General features: G+C 49.9%; 2 protein-coding genes across 4 annotated transcripts; both read left to right on the top strand.

Moving 5' to 3' along the window:
* Positions 1-3120: 3120 nt before the first annotated feature.
* Positions 3121-6772, top strand: SEC11C (SEC11 homolog C, signal peptidase complex subunit). Of its 3 annotated transcripts, none has more exons than XM_071581092.1 (6): positions 3121-3382; positions 4123-4232; positions 4673-4822; positions 5633-5752; positions 6330-6387; positions 6582-6772. In XM_071581092.1, exons 1-6 carry the CDS (start codon positions 3341-3343, stop codon positions 6633-6635), a joined length of 534 nt encoding a protein of 177 aa, XP_071437193.1. In that variant the 5' UTR covers positions 3121-3340; the 3' UTR covers positions 6636-6772. The 3 variants fall into 3 exon arrangements, with proteins under 3 accessions (XP_071437193.1, XP_071437195.1, XP_071437194.1); XM_071581094.1 differs by lacking the exon at positions 3121-3382 and adding an exon at positions 3434-3453; XM_071581093.1 differs by lacking the exon at positions 3121-3382 and adding an exon at positions 3757-3864.
* A 4307-nt stretch (positions 6773-11079) lies between these two features.
* On the top strand, positions 11080-15675 carry GRP (gastrin releasing peptide). The gene is made up of 3 exons (XM_071579899.1): positions 11080-11423; positions 11815-12065; positions 15284-15675. Exons 1-3 carry the CDS (start codon positions 11279-11281, stop codon positions 15335-15337), a joined length of 450 nt encoding a protein of 149 aa, XP_071436000.1. The 5' UTR covers positions 11080-11278; the 3' UTR covers positions 15338-15675.
* The last annotated feature ends 801 nt before the right edge of the window (positions 15676-16476 follow it).

Genomic DNA, 16476 nt, shown 5'->3' with positions numbered 1-16476 from the left:
CCCCAACCCACCCACGGTGGTACCTGGGGGTGCAGTGCTCGCCGGTGCCAGCGCAGCCCGAACCCACCCATGGCAGTACCTGGGGGTGCAGCCCCCACTGGTGCCAGTGTGGCCCGAACCCACCCACGGCAGTACCTGGGGGTGCAGCCCCCACTGGTGCCAGTGCAGCCCGAACCCACCCACGGTGGTACCTGGGGGTGCAGAGTCCGACGGTGCCAGTGCAGCCCGAACCCACCCACGGCAGTACCTGGGGGTGCAGCCCCCGACGATGCCAGTGCAGCCCGAACCCACCCACGGCAGTACCTGGGGGTGCAGCCCCCACTGGTGCCAGTGTGGCCCGAACCCACCCACGGCAGTACCTGGGGGTGCAGCCCCCACTGGTGCCAGTGTGGCCCGAACCCACCCATGGCAGTACCTGGGGGTGCAGCCCCCACTGGTGCCAGTGTGGCCCAAACCCACCCACGGCAGTACCTGGGGGTGCAGCCCCCACTGGTGCCAGTGCAGCCCGAACCCACCCATGGCAGTACCTGGTGGTGCCGAGGGGCTCACGACACGGTGCCACGGCACAGTCTCGGTCACAGACCTGCCAGCTGGGATGTTCAACCAGGAAACCCCTGGAAAAGTTCATTGGAGGAGAGTGTCAGCCAACCTGGGCTATTTCAAACACCACAACCACTACAAAATAACCTTGCACACAAGTTAAACACTTTGCTTGGGAGAACTGGGTGACAGAAAATTGTCAAATATTTACTGTTACATGTAAACATATCATTGAATGCAAAGTAAGGATTAAATCTATTCTACTTGAGGAGCAGTTTTGGTGTGACATTGTGTTTTGGAATAAAAGCTGGTTTGTTGTGGGTTTTTTTTATTAATGCAGATACAATATTATGCATTAATATAAGAATCAATAGCTAAGGTGAAATGTACAGCTATAGCCATAAGAAATAACATAAAGATTTCCTTCCAATAGCAAAGTAAATTTAACAAAGATGTCTTTGTCGGATTATTTCTAATTGACTGTGAATTACTGGTCTGAATCCCAGGGCAAATTACTGGCATGTTCAAATGTTTTTAGATGTACTCCAGGTGCAACTATTTCTGCAGTGAATTGTGCCTTTTTTTTTGCTTTGTAAAGGAGACATGTAATTACACAGTGGGTAGCTTATGTGTCATACACTTTAATTATCAGTTTTGTGATCATGAATTCCCAGTTGTGTACAGGTATCAGATACATGGGAAAGATGTTTATGGAGCTGCCAGCCAAGGAAAAGCAGGATTTACCAAGCATTGACAGGGTTTACAGGCTTCAAAGTGGGCATGGATTGTAAATCACCATCACAGTCTACATCTAATAACACCACTGATGGAATGGACAGTTTATTCATCATGGTAACCCACACGTAGTTGGGTATTTCCCTAAAGCTTCAGTGTAGTGTTACCTTTATCATGTCTTTTCTCTTACATGGACACCTCTGTAAACTTTGCACGAGGCCTCAATTCATCACTGAAGTTCTCCCCTCGTACTGTTTTGCCCTCACAAAGCTCTCCCCTCAACACTGCTGTGCCCTCACACTGCTGTGCCCTCACACTGCTCTCCCCTCAACACTGCTGTGCCCTCACACTGCTGTGCCCTCACACTGCTGTGCCCTCACACTGCTCTCCCCTCAACACTGCTGTGCCCTCACACTGCTCTCCCCTCAACACTGCTGTGCCCTCACACTGCTCTCCCCTCAACACTGCTGTGCCCTCACACTGCTGTGCCCTCACACTGCTCTCCCCTCAACACTGCTGTGCCCTCACACTACTCTGCCCTCACACTGCTCTCCCCTCAACACTGCTGTGCCCTCACACTGCTGTGCCCTCACACTACTCTGCCCTCACACTGCTGTGCCCTCACACTACTCTGCCCTCACACTGCTCTCCCCTCAACACTGCTGTGCCCTCACACTGCTGTGCCCTCACACCGCTGTGCCCTCACACCGCTGTGCCCTCACACCGCTCTCCCCTCAACACTGCCCTCCCCTCAACACTGCTGTGCCCTCACACGGCTCTCCCCTCACGCCGCTCTCCCCTCAACACTGCTGTGCCCTCACACCGCTCTCCTCCCCTCACACCGCTCCGCCCTCACACCGCTCCGCCCTCACACCGCTCTCCGCCCTCACACCGCTCCGCCCTCACACCGCTCTCCTCCCTCACACCGCTCTCCTCCCTCACACCGCTCTCCGCCCTCACACCGCTCTCCGCCCTCACACCGCTCTCCTCCCTCACACCGCTCCGCCCTCACACCGCTCTCCGCCCTCACACCGCTCTCCTCCCTCACACCGCTCTCCTCCCTCACACCGCTCTCCCCTCACACCGCGCTCCGCCCTCACACCGCTCTCCTCCCTCACACCGCGCTCCGCCCTCACACCGCTCTCCGCCCTCACACCGCTCTCCTCCCCTCACACCGCTCTCCTCCCCTCACACGGCTCTCCTCCCCTCACGCGGCTCTCCTCCCCTCACACGGCTCTCCCCTCACGCGGCTCTCCCCTCACACGGCTCTCCTCCCCTCACGCGGCTCTCCTCCCCTCACGCGGCTCTCCCCTCACACGGCTCTCCCCTCGCGCCCCTCGCGCCCCTCGCGCCCCTCGCGCCCCTCGCGCCCCTCGCGCCCCTCGCGCCCCTCGCGCCCCTCGCGCCCCTCGCGCCCCTCGCGCCCCTCTCCCCTCGCGCCCCTCGCGCCGTTCCCGCTCTCCGCACAGCGCCCCCTGCCGGCCACCCCGCACAAGGCCCGTCCCGCCAATGAGGGGCGCACACGCCGCGGCGGCCGCAGGGATGCCCGGGCAGCCGCCTGACCCGCAGCGGCCGCCCCGGGAGGCCGCCGCCGCCATCCCCGTGCTCGGCGGGGAAGCGCCGCCGCCAGCCCGATGTTCGCCGTGGCAGCGCCGCCGCTCCCGCCGTGCCGAGGGCTCTGAGCGCCCGCCGGGACCCCCTCGGCATCTCCCGGGCAGCAGGCGAGGCAGTGCGCTCTCAGGGCCGCTCGCCGCGGGTGTGCACTGGGAGTTGTAGTTGTTGCGGCGCCGAGGCCCGCTGAGCGTCAGCGGGACGGGAGGGAGCGGGACTACAGTTCCCGGGGAGCAGCGCGCGGCCGGCGCGGCGGCGGGACCGTGGTGTGTGCCGTGAGGGGCCGGCGGGACCGTGGTGTGTGCCGTGAGGGGCCGGCGGGGCCCCGGTGTGTGCCGTGAGGGGCCGGCGGGACCCCGGTGTGTGCCGTGAGGGGCCGGCGGGACCCCGGTGTGTGCCGTGAGGGGCCCCGGTGTGTGCCGTGAGGGGCCACCGGCGCCGCGCCCGGCCCGACATGGACCTGCTCGGGGACCTGCGGCGCATGAACAAGCGGCAGGTACCGGCGGGGCACGCGCTGAGCGGGGAGCGGGCGGTTCCAACCGGGAATGGAGGTCTGGAAATTGCCGGGTCCGTATTTCCTACTCGGGATAAGCGGGGATGGGCATGGCCGGCCCCGCCAGAGCATCTTCCTGTGCTGCCGAGGAAAGGGGTGAAAAAGGAACGGTGTGGGCCAAGCGCATCCGCTGGTGGCACGGCGGGCGCAGCCGGAGAATTGGGAGCAGAAACTCAATAAGAGGTTTTCTGAATAGGAAATCTCAGTCAGACAGTCGCAGGAAATGATCCTTGGTCTTCGCTCGCCTCCCACAGCTCCTCTGGTTAAACAGCAGTAACTCCCGCAGTTCCAAGTCGGCCTCTGGCGAGTCCCGAGTTCTGCCTGGCCCCTCTCAGCATTCGTGACTCGGGGCCGAGTCGGGCCTGTGACCGAACCGGGCCGGATCGTTTGCGGGGTCACTGCGCCTGCTGTACAAGCCTTGGCCGGTGCGTTCGCCGCCTCTGGCGCGGACAGACAGGAGTGTGGTGGGTGGAATGAGCCGGGACTGAGGCACACGGTGCATTCAGGCTTTGCGCTGCCGTGTGGGGGATCCTGACGGTCTGTGCCCTGTGGCTCTCCTTGGAATAGGATTTTCCCGTCAAAGCCCTTGTGCCTGGACTCTGGTGCATGTGGGCTCAAGTTCTATGTTGTGCTTCTAAACTCAGAACAATAACTAAACAAACAATCTTCTTGTTTTCACACAGCTGTATTACCAAGTCTTAAACTTTGCTATGATAGTGTCCTCTGCCCTTATGATCTGGAAGGGGCTGATCGTCATCACCGGCAGCGAGAGCCCAATTGTCGTGGTGCTCAGGTGAGTCACTGCAAAGGCTTTCTGCCTCAGCTCCAGGTATTGTTTTACCCTTTTTCTCCTACTTCACCTTGGATACATTTGTGATTTTCAATTCCACCTACTCAGACACTCCCTTTCTGCTCCCTCTGTTTGGACACTGAGCAAAGGGCACTGCTGTAACCACAGCCCAGTTTCCACTGAGATTTGTAGGAGCAGAAACTGTTCCTTCACAGTTCAGGTTCCTTCATAGAATGGATAAATTATTGCAAATTACTTACTGGGATCTGGGTTGTTCCATCACTGAGTGGTGTTACTGAATGGGTGAAGCTGCAGATTTCAGTCAAGATTGTGAGTTTGTCTGTCAGAACTAAATGTTCACCTGTAAGAACTAAAATGTTCTTTGATTTCACGGTTCTTTCATGTACTGTGATACCAATGGGCTCTCTCTGTCTCGTTTGCAGTGGCAGCATGGAGCCAGCTTTTCACAGGGGAGACCTGCTGTTCCTCACCAATTTCCATGACGACCCAATCAGAGCTGGTGAAATAGTTGTTTTTAAAGTTGAAGGCAGAGACATTCCAATAGTTCACAGAGTAATCAAAGTTCATGAAAAGTAATGCAACTTGTCCTTGTTTCTAAAGATTCTGCTTTCCCTGTGCCTTTCAGTTACAGTTTCCTTGTGGTGGTGGTTTATGGAAAGGCAGAGATGAGCTGTGAGGGGAAGTTCAGCTGCAGCAACAAGTAGAGTGCTTGGGTTACCTTTGTTGCATATGCCTGCAATGACAAACTGCCCTTCCAAAGCACAGGAGAGACAATTCTGCTTCTCGTTGTGCACAGTGAAAGCTGAGCTGGAGGTGGCAAGCACTGACATATTTGCTCCTCAGGAAGTCCTGGCCATGAACTGAAGGTGTTTATTTCTTGAGTAGCATCCGTTTTTTGGTGCTTTTTGAAACAAATACGTACATCCAAGAATTACCTATTTTATTTATTATCTAACTCATCATCACGAGAACTCCTTGTTTCTTGATATCAGTACTTGAGCAGAATCCTCCTGAAGATTGTGAACTTTAATAAGGTTATTTCAGTTTGTGTTCTGTTCAAAATGCAGATAGACAGAGGGCTTTTGTTGAGAAAGTGCAGTGCCTGGATGGACAATATTCCTTGCATGTCCATTGTGTCACTGCTTACATCCAATGGCAACCTGGGAGGGTTTTAAAAACATTTCTTGTTAATACCTGTTGATAGGTACAGTCAGTAAAATCTGCAGTGTTAATGATTTAATGGTGTTCGTGCAATAAGCAGGACTGAAAGCAAACATTGTTATCTAATCTTGCAGCACTTTCCATCCTCATTGTGCTTTGTAGATGTCAGCTGAGGTGTTTAAATTAAGTGGTATTTAGTTTATCACCTCATTGCCTTCTAGAGGAAATGGGAACATCAAATTTCTGACTAAAGGGGATAATAACGAAGTTGATGATAGAGGCTTGTACAAAGAAGGCCAGAACTGGTTAGAGAAGAAAGATGTTGTTGGAAGAGCAAGAGGGTAAGTAATGCAAAATGTACTTTGTCATCAAACAGGAGGAAAATTTAGTTCTTTAATCGATTCCAGTGTTGATACAAACTGGATCTGGTGTGGTATTTTTTAATTTCTTAAATAGAATTATTATTTAGAAATTAAAAAAAAACCCAAACCATAAAAGTTCCTTCCTGTAGTCCTCTCCCTGATGTGAGAGTGGAAATTAATTTTTTTTTGGGGAAAAAGGCACATTTAACAAACAGTTCTATAAATACAAGATTAACCAAGTTGTCTTTGAAATTGCTGGAAATTCCTTGGAAATTGTTTCAGCATTCAGGCAAGTTTATGGAAGGTTTGAGCTTTTGGCTTTGTCCTCTTCCCCACTTGAGATGAAATTTCTTCAGATTTTTCACAGATAACTTGATTAAAGTTTTATCTAAGGAAAACTAATTAATCATATTTAATTTCCTGTTCAGGTGTGCATTAGTCCAAGGTGCAGATCATGGGCTTGCATTGAAATCTTCCAGACTGAGTAACACTGAAACATTTCCATGTAATATTTGAGGGCCAATTTTACATCTTGTCGATGTTTTGTCATTTACAGGTTCTTGCCCTATGTTGGGATGGTAACTATAATAATGAATGACTACCCAAAGTTTAAGGTATGTATCCTGACATCTGGAATGCTTGAATTGGTAAAATGACAAGTAAAGACAACAGGAATGTTGCCTCCATGTTAATGAATCTTTCCTGTACCTGTGGGCTCGTGCAGAAGGTGTGGTGCTGGAGAGGGCACCCTCTGTGCTTCCAGAGCTGCTGTTCAGGGAGCTGTGACCTGTTCTCTGGTTTTTTGCAGTATGCTCTGCTGGCAGTGATGGGGGCGTATGTGCTGCTCAAACGGGAGTCCTGAAACAGGCACCTTTCCAGGAGCAAAGTCACATGGACGGGGAAGGAACCTGATATATTTCTGATGTGTCATTTCTGTGTACGGCTACAGAACTCTGCAAGCTTTTGTCTTGTCTAAATAAACTCGAGCTAATGGGTGAAGCTGTTGGCTGTTGGTTAATTGTGAAATGGCACATCTATTTACTGCCTGACATGGACACTGCTCTCAGGCAGACACTGCCTAGTGTGAAAGCAGCCATGGGCTCTCCTTGCTGTGCCCTGTCATGTTCTCTTGAGTGGTGCTGCACCTGAACCCCTCTCTCCCTCCTTGTTGTTTCTCTTGATTATTTTTAATGTCAGTGCCCTCTTTTCTCCACTGTACAAACTGGTTTTACCAGGACTTCTGAGGATGCAGCACCTGGGTCGGAACAGGGAGAGTTGTAGGGGAAAGTTGGGGAGATGTGGCTGACAAAAACAGCCAGGGAAGGGCTCTCAGTCAATCGGGAACTGCAATAGGGACCTGGAGCTCTCCCCTCAATCTGAAACCTTCTTTATGGGTGGGGACACAAAACCTGCTGGCCTGATTTTTATAGGCCTGTTATTCAGGGACTGTGTAAGTTTCTAAAATTCAGGCCCTGGCCATTCTGCCTTTTATGTCCCAAGGTATTAAACAAACCTAAGGAAAAGGTTTTGGGGGGCTTTAATAGCATTTGTGAATTACTGACTGAATAGCACAGCAGTGCATTTCAGGGATATTGCCAGGCAGGGGAAACCAGAACTCCTACACCAGTTTGGTGAACGTATTATTCTCTCCTGTCATTTTATGTTTAACACCTCAAGAGTGTTAAACATAAAATTGATTTTTCATTTAAAAATCTACCTGATAACTGCCATTTTATGAAATCCTATATTTTTCTTCTCTCTTCAAGTGTCAGTGTTGTACCTTCAACAAAGCAGAACTTGTTTTCATCTCTGGCTTTGTTTTTGTAGCTTTGATAAGGAACAGCATGATGCTCTTTTTCCTCTGGAGTTTTGTTTCTTCTGTAATCCCTCACCTCTACAAAAATACACTATTATACAATAATGGCACCTTTTCTGTTGTAACAGGTCATGCTCAGCAGACAACTGCTGAATTTTTCCAAGCAGTATTACTTCTTTTGTGTCCTACTAAGCAGTTTTCATATCCAACTGTATTATAAAAATTACTTACTTTGTGTCAAATTGAGTAGAAATAAAATTGAGTATAATCAATGCCATGTCAGAATAATGTAGGTATCCTTAATGCAGTCTTCTTGGAAGTGTATCATCACAGTTAAGAAAAAATACTGCAATTTTTGCAGACAGTGTATTTGTAGTATGATTTTTCCCCCTGGCATTGCTGAAATATGAATGTAATGTGTCCACCTGGCCCAGTGTGAGCACAGTTGGCTCTGACTGGGAGAGTGGCAAACAGCACTGGGATCCAGGACAGGCCCCCTGGGAATGGCTCAGACCTGTGGCAGAGGAGTGTCAGAGTGGACATGAGGAAGCTTTCCTTACTGGGAAGGTGGTCAGACCCTGTAATGCCTAAAATGGAAGAAAAGAACTTTTCCAGACAATATTAGTGTAGATAAAATGGAGAGCAGGCCTTTAACTAAAAGGGGCTCCCTGGAGAGCAGGCAGATGCCCCAGGCCTGTCAGTGCCAGAGCCATTTGGACAGTGCCCTTTAACCTTTGGTCAGCCTGGGCATGGTCAGGCTGGATGGTTGCTGTGGGCTGTTCTGGTCCACAGGCATGTCCATAAATGCTTCCCATTTTAATTCTCAAGTTGTTGAACCCCTCCACCACAAAAATAATAAAACTGCAAGCGGGCTGGCTGACACAGCACACTGGCACACATTAATATGCAGTGAGCAGTCCCTCTGGTTAAGCTTCAGCTGTCTAGGGCTGCCCAAAAGGCAGCACAAACAGTATCAACTATCTTACACTGGGCCTTATTAAATAAATGTTTATCATTCCATACCATTCAGCTTCTGTAAAGTTGTGGAGCTCTTTTCTGAAAAATGTCTTCAGTTCTTCAGGGAACTGTTGCTTCAGAGAGCTGATTTTGAGGTTATTTGCAGAGCGCCTGCCCTGAGCACGAGCTGAAGTGCTGGAGATTAGTCTGTTCATCATGCTCAACATTTACAGAGTATTCCTCAGTGATGGAGCCCTGTTATTGCACTGCTGGTAGTTCAGAGCAGTGTTTGCTCTGTACATACACCCTGGCTGTGTCCAACACCTGCATCGCTACAAAGAAAACGATGAAAGGTACACCATTTTTCTTTTTTCCCTTTTCCATAGGATCTGCTTTGCTAATAGAACAGGGATAGTTATCTAAAATGTAAAGGAAGCAAATTAAAGTGTTACTGTGGTAATAGCATTTAAAAATCATTAATGTTTTCCTGCCATGGAACAACAGTTCAGTTTGGTGTGGGATGTATGAAAAGCAGAAAGGTATTTCAAAATGGAGAGAGCTGTTTCTTGATGTTCAAACACAAATTTATGTTATCAGGCTTCTTCTTTAAGAAAGATTGTCTCAAGTGAGCTGATAACATCCTTTTATTGTACCTGTATCCTTCTCTGTTGGGGAGAGTCCAGAATAATATTTCTGTATGTTATCAAATTATTCTTTTTCTGAAAAGATTAATAAAACTAAGAATAAATCCATATCACCTTTTTTATCCTTACAAACAAGTAAATATAGAAATGCTGATTCAGAGAGTGGGCAAGATCTCCAGCTGGGCTGAGGGAGAGGTGACAAGTCCAAGGAGAAGGATGTTCTTTGGGCACCTCCTGCTGTCCTGCCTGCCTGTCCAGCACCCAGATAACCTGCTGAGCTCAGACCAGGCATTCATCAGCCCGTGAGGGGGCAAACCATGGAGCCTTGGCAGCCTCCACTAAGGAAAGCAGGTCAAAGCAGTGCAAAATGAGAATGAATGTGAGGACATAGCCTGGAACATGTGAAAGGTATGAAGACATATATACAATATAAGTTTGTTTGTTTGCACCGTGTTTGCAGTAAAAGAGACTTGGTGCTACTGGGCAAAAAGGAACTGAGTAAGAATTCATGTTTAGTTGGTTTTGATTTTGTTTTCTGAAAATGGACATTTCCATAACTTTTCAAATTTCCTGCCTTGAATTGCACCAAACAATTACAAGTTCTCATGGAGAGCAATATTTTATTTGATAGCTGTCACTCAGCATAGAGCACGTGTCTGTGGCTGTACTGCACAGCAAAGCTCGTGATTGAGGCATGAGAGTACTATTGTAAATTAAGAAGGAATGCATAATTAATAACCAAAATAAAAGAATGAATCACATTAATCAGTAAAAGAAAATGCAATAAACTGTGACTAAACAAGGGAACAATTTAGCTCATGCAGGAGGATACACAATTGACTTTAAAAGGGATTGTACCAGAGTTTGCCCGGAAATTACGTTAATTCACATCCATGGGAGTTACCACTGGGTATAGTTCAGTCCCAGTCCTGTGGGTTAGCCAAAGGATCTGGCAGGTTCCTTACTGTCAGCTCTGTTCACTGTGTATCCCACCTCCTGGCATCGTTCTCTAGATAGTAGCAGCATCCTATAAACTGTAGCGATTCCACAGGACTTCAAACTGTCCCTGTTGTTCTCCCGGGGAACAGCAGGTTCACCCACCTTCACCCCAGTGGAAGCATTGACATGCCCAAGGCCCAGTGTGTATTTAAGTGTTCCACTTACGGCTTTTACAGGGATATACTGTCTCCTTCCATGATTCATCCATCCTTTCTCTGCATTGCCTCACGGATGGAAATCTTTTCATCCCTTAACTGCTACAAAGTTGGCCAGTTCCAAGTGCCTCGGGGTGCTGAAAAGTTTACAGGGTCCCTATGCAAGGAAAGCAGGAGGTTCTGTAAACCTGTGTCCACGTTACTGTCGCTTGTGACAGGAAATTTACGTGATACTGGCAACTAAAATAAGCTCTTGGCACAAGATTTTCTGTTTAAATGAGGGACAACAAGACGCTTTGCACCGAGCGCATCCGAACTGAAGCGCACACGGTGCGGGGGTGACCCCGCCGCGTTCGCTCCCCCCTGCCTCTGCCCCCGTCGCAGCCCCCCATGTCCCTGTGGCCGCCGCCAGCACCGCCCCGGTGCCCCGGGCCCGCTCCAGAACCGACCCCCGACGGGCACGAACTGGTGGGACGTGTCCGCGTCGCGCACGCAGCGGAGGGAAAACCCCGCGGGGCAGCGCTGCCGGTCTCTGCGCCCGGGGAGCGGGAGCGGGGCCGGGGCCAGCACCGCCTTCGGGCGGGGGCCCGGAGGGGCCGGGGGAGGGGGGAAGCGGGCGGAGAGCCGCTCTCCAGACGGGGGGAGCCGGGCGGGGGGAACACGGCGGGGGGAGCCGGGCGAGAGGAATTGGGCGGGGGGAGTCGGGCGGGGAGCCGCTCCCCGGGCGGGGGCAGCCGGGCGGGCCCGGGGCTGCGGCGGCCCCGCGAGGACGCGTCAGGCGCGGGCGCTCCTCTCGCGCCCGTCCCGGCTCCGTATAAATGCGGGGCGGCGGCGCCAGCGCTTCGTTTCGCTTCGCTTCGCCAGGACGGACCCGCAGCCGCAGCCCAGCGCGGCGGGGCGGCCCCGGCAGCACCGGCTCCGACGGCAGCGCACGATGCGGGGCGGCCCGCGGCGCCCCGCGGCGCTCCCGCTGCTGGCGCTGGCGCTGCTGGCGGCGCAGGGCGGAGCGGCGCCCCTGCAGCCCGGCGGGACCCCCGCGCTTACCAAGATCTACCCCCGCGGCAGCCACTGGGCTGTGGGTAAGTCCGGTTCAACTCGTAGAAAGGCCCTGGAACGCAGAGTTCCCACGTCCCGTGTCAGGGCAGGGTAAGTCTAAAACCGACAGCTGCTCCGTCCACTTCTTATTCCAGCAAATGTCACCAAGTGTCTCTCGGTAGCTCCGAGCAAAGGGCTTGGTTATCGCTGCCCCGTTCTCAGCGACGTTTCCTCTGACAATGTACCACAAAAGATGGAAGAAATTAATTGACTGTGACACTGTGAGAAAATCTCCAGCCCCAGTAGTGCTTCAATTTTGCCATCATCTAACTCCTGCCCTTCCCTTCTATCAATCAGTAGCAAAGTCCAGCCGGTATTTGAACAATCAAATCTTTACCCGTTTTGGTTATTTTTGTGCTACTGTCGTTGTTACAGGACATTTAATGGGGAAAAAGAGCACTGGAGATTTTCCTTATGGTTTTGAAGAAGAAAACAAGACACCATTTTCAGCATTACCTGACAACATCAAGCAGCTGGAAGACTATCTGCAGTGGGAAGAAATCTCAAAGTATTTGCTACGGCTGCTGGAAAGGAATGAAAATAAAAGCGCTCACTTTTTAAAAGGAGGGCTTCCCTGGTATACCAGGAACAGCTGGGAGACAGAGGACAATAGCAGCTGGAAAGATGTAAGTAAGATAGAACCTGCAAAGACACTTCATGTGTTCAATTTTTGTTTCACAGTAACATATGAGCTTCCTCTAACTTGTGGGTTGTCCAGAAAAGCAGCAGAAATGCATTTCCTGAACTAGACATTCAGTACAGTAAGACTTTGCTCTTGATTACAGTTGCCACTCACATATTGTATTTGTGATTAATTAATTTGTTACTAGACATAAAATCAGCAAGCATTAACCAGATTTTAGTGTCTGGATTCCCTTCAAGCTGCTTGGTTGAGCTGTTCCTTTGTTTTCTTCATGCTGAGGTGACCACATCAGCACCTCCTTCTGTACTACCCAGCAAAGCCAAGCTAGTGTGAAGAACAGGTGTGAGGGCAGGAGGAAGGCAAAGGGTGTTGCCATTACACTGCCTGTCCAGCTCTGTCACCATTTGGGATGTTTTTACCTTGGCTTGGGGGTACAGCCAGTCCGTGGGTAAAGCCACTGGGCTTGCAGAATTCCCTCTGTTCCCATCTTTGTCCTTTGCTCATTTGCCTTTACCCAGCTGGTGGTGCTGGCTGCTACTGTGCTAATTCGTGGTCTTGCCAAATTAGTCTGTGGCTCCTGGTGAGCTGTAATGTGTGCCTAAGACCCTCCTCATCCCTCCAGTGAATGTTCTTATTAGCACTATTTCACAAGACAACAAGGCAGTAGAACAGATTCACCCCTATTCTTTTGCAAAATCCTGTAAAATACACTGGGAAGGATAACAGTGAGGTTTTACAGAAAGTAGTTGGAGTCTAATGTAAATCACAGAAGTGATGAGAAAACTCCTTTCTTTAAAATGCCTCAGGCACAGTCACAGTGATAAAGCTACAGAATTCTTTTGGGTGACATTGAAATAGAATAAAAGGATTAATACGCCCCCTTAAAGACATTAACGGGAGGATTCTTTCCTTCCCATATTGTACTGCAATATGATGTAATTAATATTCCTGGGCTAACTTCAGCCCAGTCTCTCTCCTGAAATTCTGGTGCAGTGAAATCAATGAATACTTAGGCTTTTATTGAATACAGGTAAAACTTTACCCATTACACTAAGCTGTGATTTAAGTCTCTCACCACTGACAGAACACTGTGCACAGGTTTCTTTCTGGCTATGGCTTTATGACAGCAATGCTCATAGTAACTGTGATTAATACTACCTGAAAAGCAAACTGGTCCAGCCCCACAGTGTGCAGCTTTGTAATCAAATTAGACAAAGAAATTCCATTATTCTATGGAAAGAGAGAAATATTTTGGCTTCTAAAAGTATCTGACAATAAGTCACACTTATGAAGGCTGGAAGTTGCCTCTGGTAGGTTGAATCATATCCATTTGTGTGTACTATCACCCTAAATTAATATCCACATTTTTGTGGTCAGACATTGAACATGTGTCTGTAATTAATGAGATTATTGCCTTAAACATCCAGATTTCTGCAATGATTAGTAAAAAAGGTCCTGTTTTTTCTGTGACTAAGATATAGCACAATTTGCAGAACCTCATTTGGCCACGGAACTTTTAATTTCCATCATTCACCTGTTACTTTGTCTCCACTCTGACATAAACCACAGTGGTAGCTGAGCTTTGCTGCTGTTGGGGCACAAATACCTGATGGTACACAGCCTAGATGGGATATGATGAACTGTTTTTCCTTCAGCTTCAGGAAGTAAAAACCCAGCACCTGAAAGTTAAGGTATTTCTGAGATCTTCTTTCCAGATAAGGAGAGCATGAAGGTTGAAAGGAATGTGCTTGGCTTTTTTGAGGGTTATGCTAGTTTCCTAAACATTCAAATACTGATAATTATTTTTTATTTTAAAGTTATTTTTAATAAAGGAGGCCTTATCTATATAGGTGGAACTGTGATAAACATGTGAAATTCAGTCACACGTGCACAGTGATACAAAAGCATAAATGACCTCTGGGTTTTGATTCTGTAGACTTGTCTGGATGTGAGGGCTTCCAGGTGCACAAGCTTTGGTAAGACAACACCTTCAGTCCAGGTGCTGAGGGAGCACAGTGGACAGAGGAGTCCATGGGGTGGCGAGCGGGACTGGCACGGACAGTGAGCTGAGGGTGATGGCACAGCACATACAAAGGTTTGCACTGGGCACTAAATGCTTTTCCAGCCTCACTGTGTGTGAGTTTGGAACACAAACTAGTGCTAAGAGGAGCTAGACATTGTGTTTACAGCAGGTTACTCTTCCCTGAAGTGAAGTGGCCTATTGGACTGGGGTATTGAAATGTGACCAAAAGAAGGGAAATGGTGAGCCCTCCTGCCAGCTGATGGAGTAGCTGTGCCAAGAGCATCCCACCACAGAGGGCTGCAGTTCCATGGGCTGAGCGGGCACTGGCAGGGGTGCCAGCCACGAGGAGTCTGTCTCTGGGTGTGCAAAGCTGTGTCTCCACCTGCTGCACACAGTAAAGTCGGCTGTGTTGGGAGGAAATGCACTACAAGAACTTTGTTTCATGGACTCTTTCAAATTTAGCTGATTTAATTTTAAAGTTTGCATTTTAGTTTATGGTCAGGAATTGCCAGAGCTAAAGGTTGCAGAAGTAAATACAGATGAATAGTTCAGGTAACTCAATTCAGGGCCTTGCTTAATAGCTCAAAATCATCCAGTGCATTAATCACCACTAATGCTCACACTGGGCTGTACATTTCTTAAGAATAAAAAATTCTTACTAAAGGACTCACCCACAGTAAGGAAGTGGCTGTAACACACAAATAGTCAAAAAAGTGGACGAGATGAAAACCGTGGTTCTGGGAGGTTGGCTCAGGATGGCGTACCTGCATTGTTTTCTTGTTTTCATTAATCCCTTGCCTGCTCTTTATTCTGTGAATAAATTAAGTTAACGTAGTTAAGGTCAGAAGGGAAATCTCTAAGTTTGACTAACTTTAAAAGTAAGTTGGAAAATAAACTTTGTTTCTATGACTTGCTTTTTAACACTAATGAGACAGCATATAAATGAGATGGCAGACAGAATTGTGTGGGAGAATGACTTTCCTTATACTTTGGCAGTTGGTTATTACACTAACCAAAACAAATGGCATCAGTTTTGGAAAGATTATTAGGAATGTGCTTGTTATGTGAATACACAGAGCAGTTATATATTAGGCTTATTAACTTACATTACGTTTATTAACTTAGTGAATTACTTTTTTCAGGACTGGTCTATAAATAATATGTTTCTCTTTTATTAGATGATGGACTATCTGCTTCAAGTTGTGAATATGAAAGAGAGCACTCCAAGCTGAAAGAAGGTCTCTAAATCATGAAGAAATTGAGTACTTGCTGTAAGAGACTGTATTTCAGAAACACTTGATTGTATCAGATAATCAACAAGGTCTCTTTTCTGTACACAAGAATTCCTTTGTGTATAAAACACACATATTCTTGTATGTTTCAGCAATGACTAAACTCTCTCCACTTCATTTTCAAGGCTGCATTTTCTCACTTGAATGGCTTTGATATACATACATGTACGATTGTCGTGGGAGGGGCTTCCAATTAATGACATGACCTACCTATCTAATCAGTTCATCTCTTAGTTCAAAATTACATGACATTTCAACATTCGCAATAAATAGTACTAATAAAAAGGCTGAGTTTATACTTTTTTTGAGTTAATCAGTGGAATTGGCAGTGTTACCTCCAGCACCAAAGACACAAGAGAATGAGTCCTTGTCCACCGAAGCCCCTCCCCTTGAATTGCTCTCTGGTCTCGTTCGTTTTCAACAAAGGGGCGCTGCTGGTGTTGCCCTGCCCGGGTACTGCCCGTGCACCTGCGGGGCGCTGTGCGGGCAGCGCCGTGTCTGCCCCGAGCGGGGCGGGGGCGGCCCCGGGACCGGCGCTCCTTCCACACACCGCACACCGGGCCGGTCCCGCCGCACACCGCACACCGGGCCGGTCCCGCCGCTCACCGCACACCGCACACCGCACACCGGGCCGGTCCCGCCGCTCACCGCACACCGGGCCGGTCCCGCCGCTCACCGCACACCGCACACCGCACACCGGGCCGGTCCCGCCGCTCACCGCACACCGGGCCGGTCCCGCCGCTCACCGCACACCGCACACCGCACACCGCACACCGGGCCGGTCCCGCCGCTCACCGCACACCGCACACCGCACACCGCACACCGGGCCGGTCCCGCCGCACACCGCACACCGCACACCGGGCCGGTCCCGCCGCTCACCGCACACCGCACACCGCACACCGGGCCGGTCCCGCCGCTCACCGCACACCGGGCCGGGCCGCGGCCGCCAGGGGGCGACCTCGGGCCGCACACGGGATCGGCGGAGGCGCCACCGCGCGGCACAGGCGAGTCCGGGCCCGGTCGTGAGGGGAGTGCGGGACAGGGGACACGGGACACGGGACAGGGGACACGGGACAGGG

The sequence above is a fragment of the Pithys albifrons genome, chromosome Z, assembly GCF_047495875.1.
Source record: "Pithys albifrons albifrons isolate INPA30051 chromosome Z, PitAlb_v1, whole genome shotgun sequence".
Classification (NCBI taxonomy): Eukaryota; Metazoa; Chordata; class Aves; order Passeriformes; family Thamnophilidae; genus Pithys; species Pithys albifrons.
Note: the sequence above shows the minus strand (reverse complement) of the source record. Positions and strands in the feature narration are given on the sequence as shown.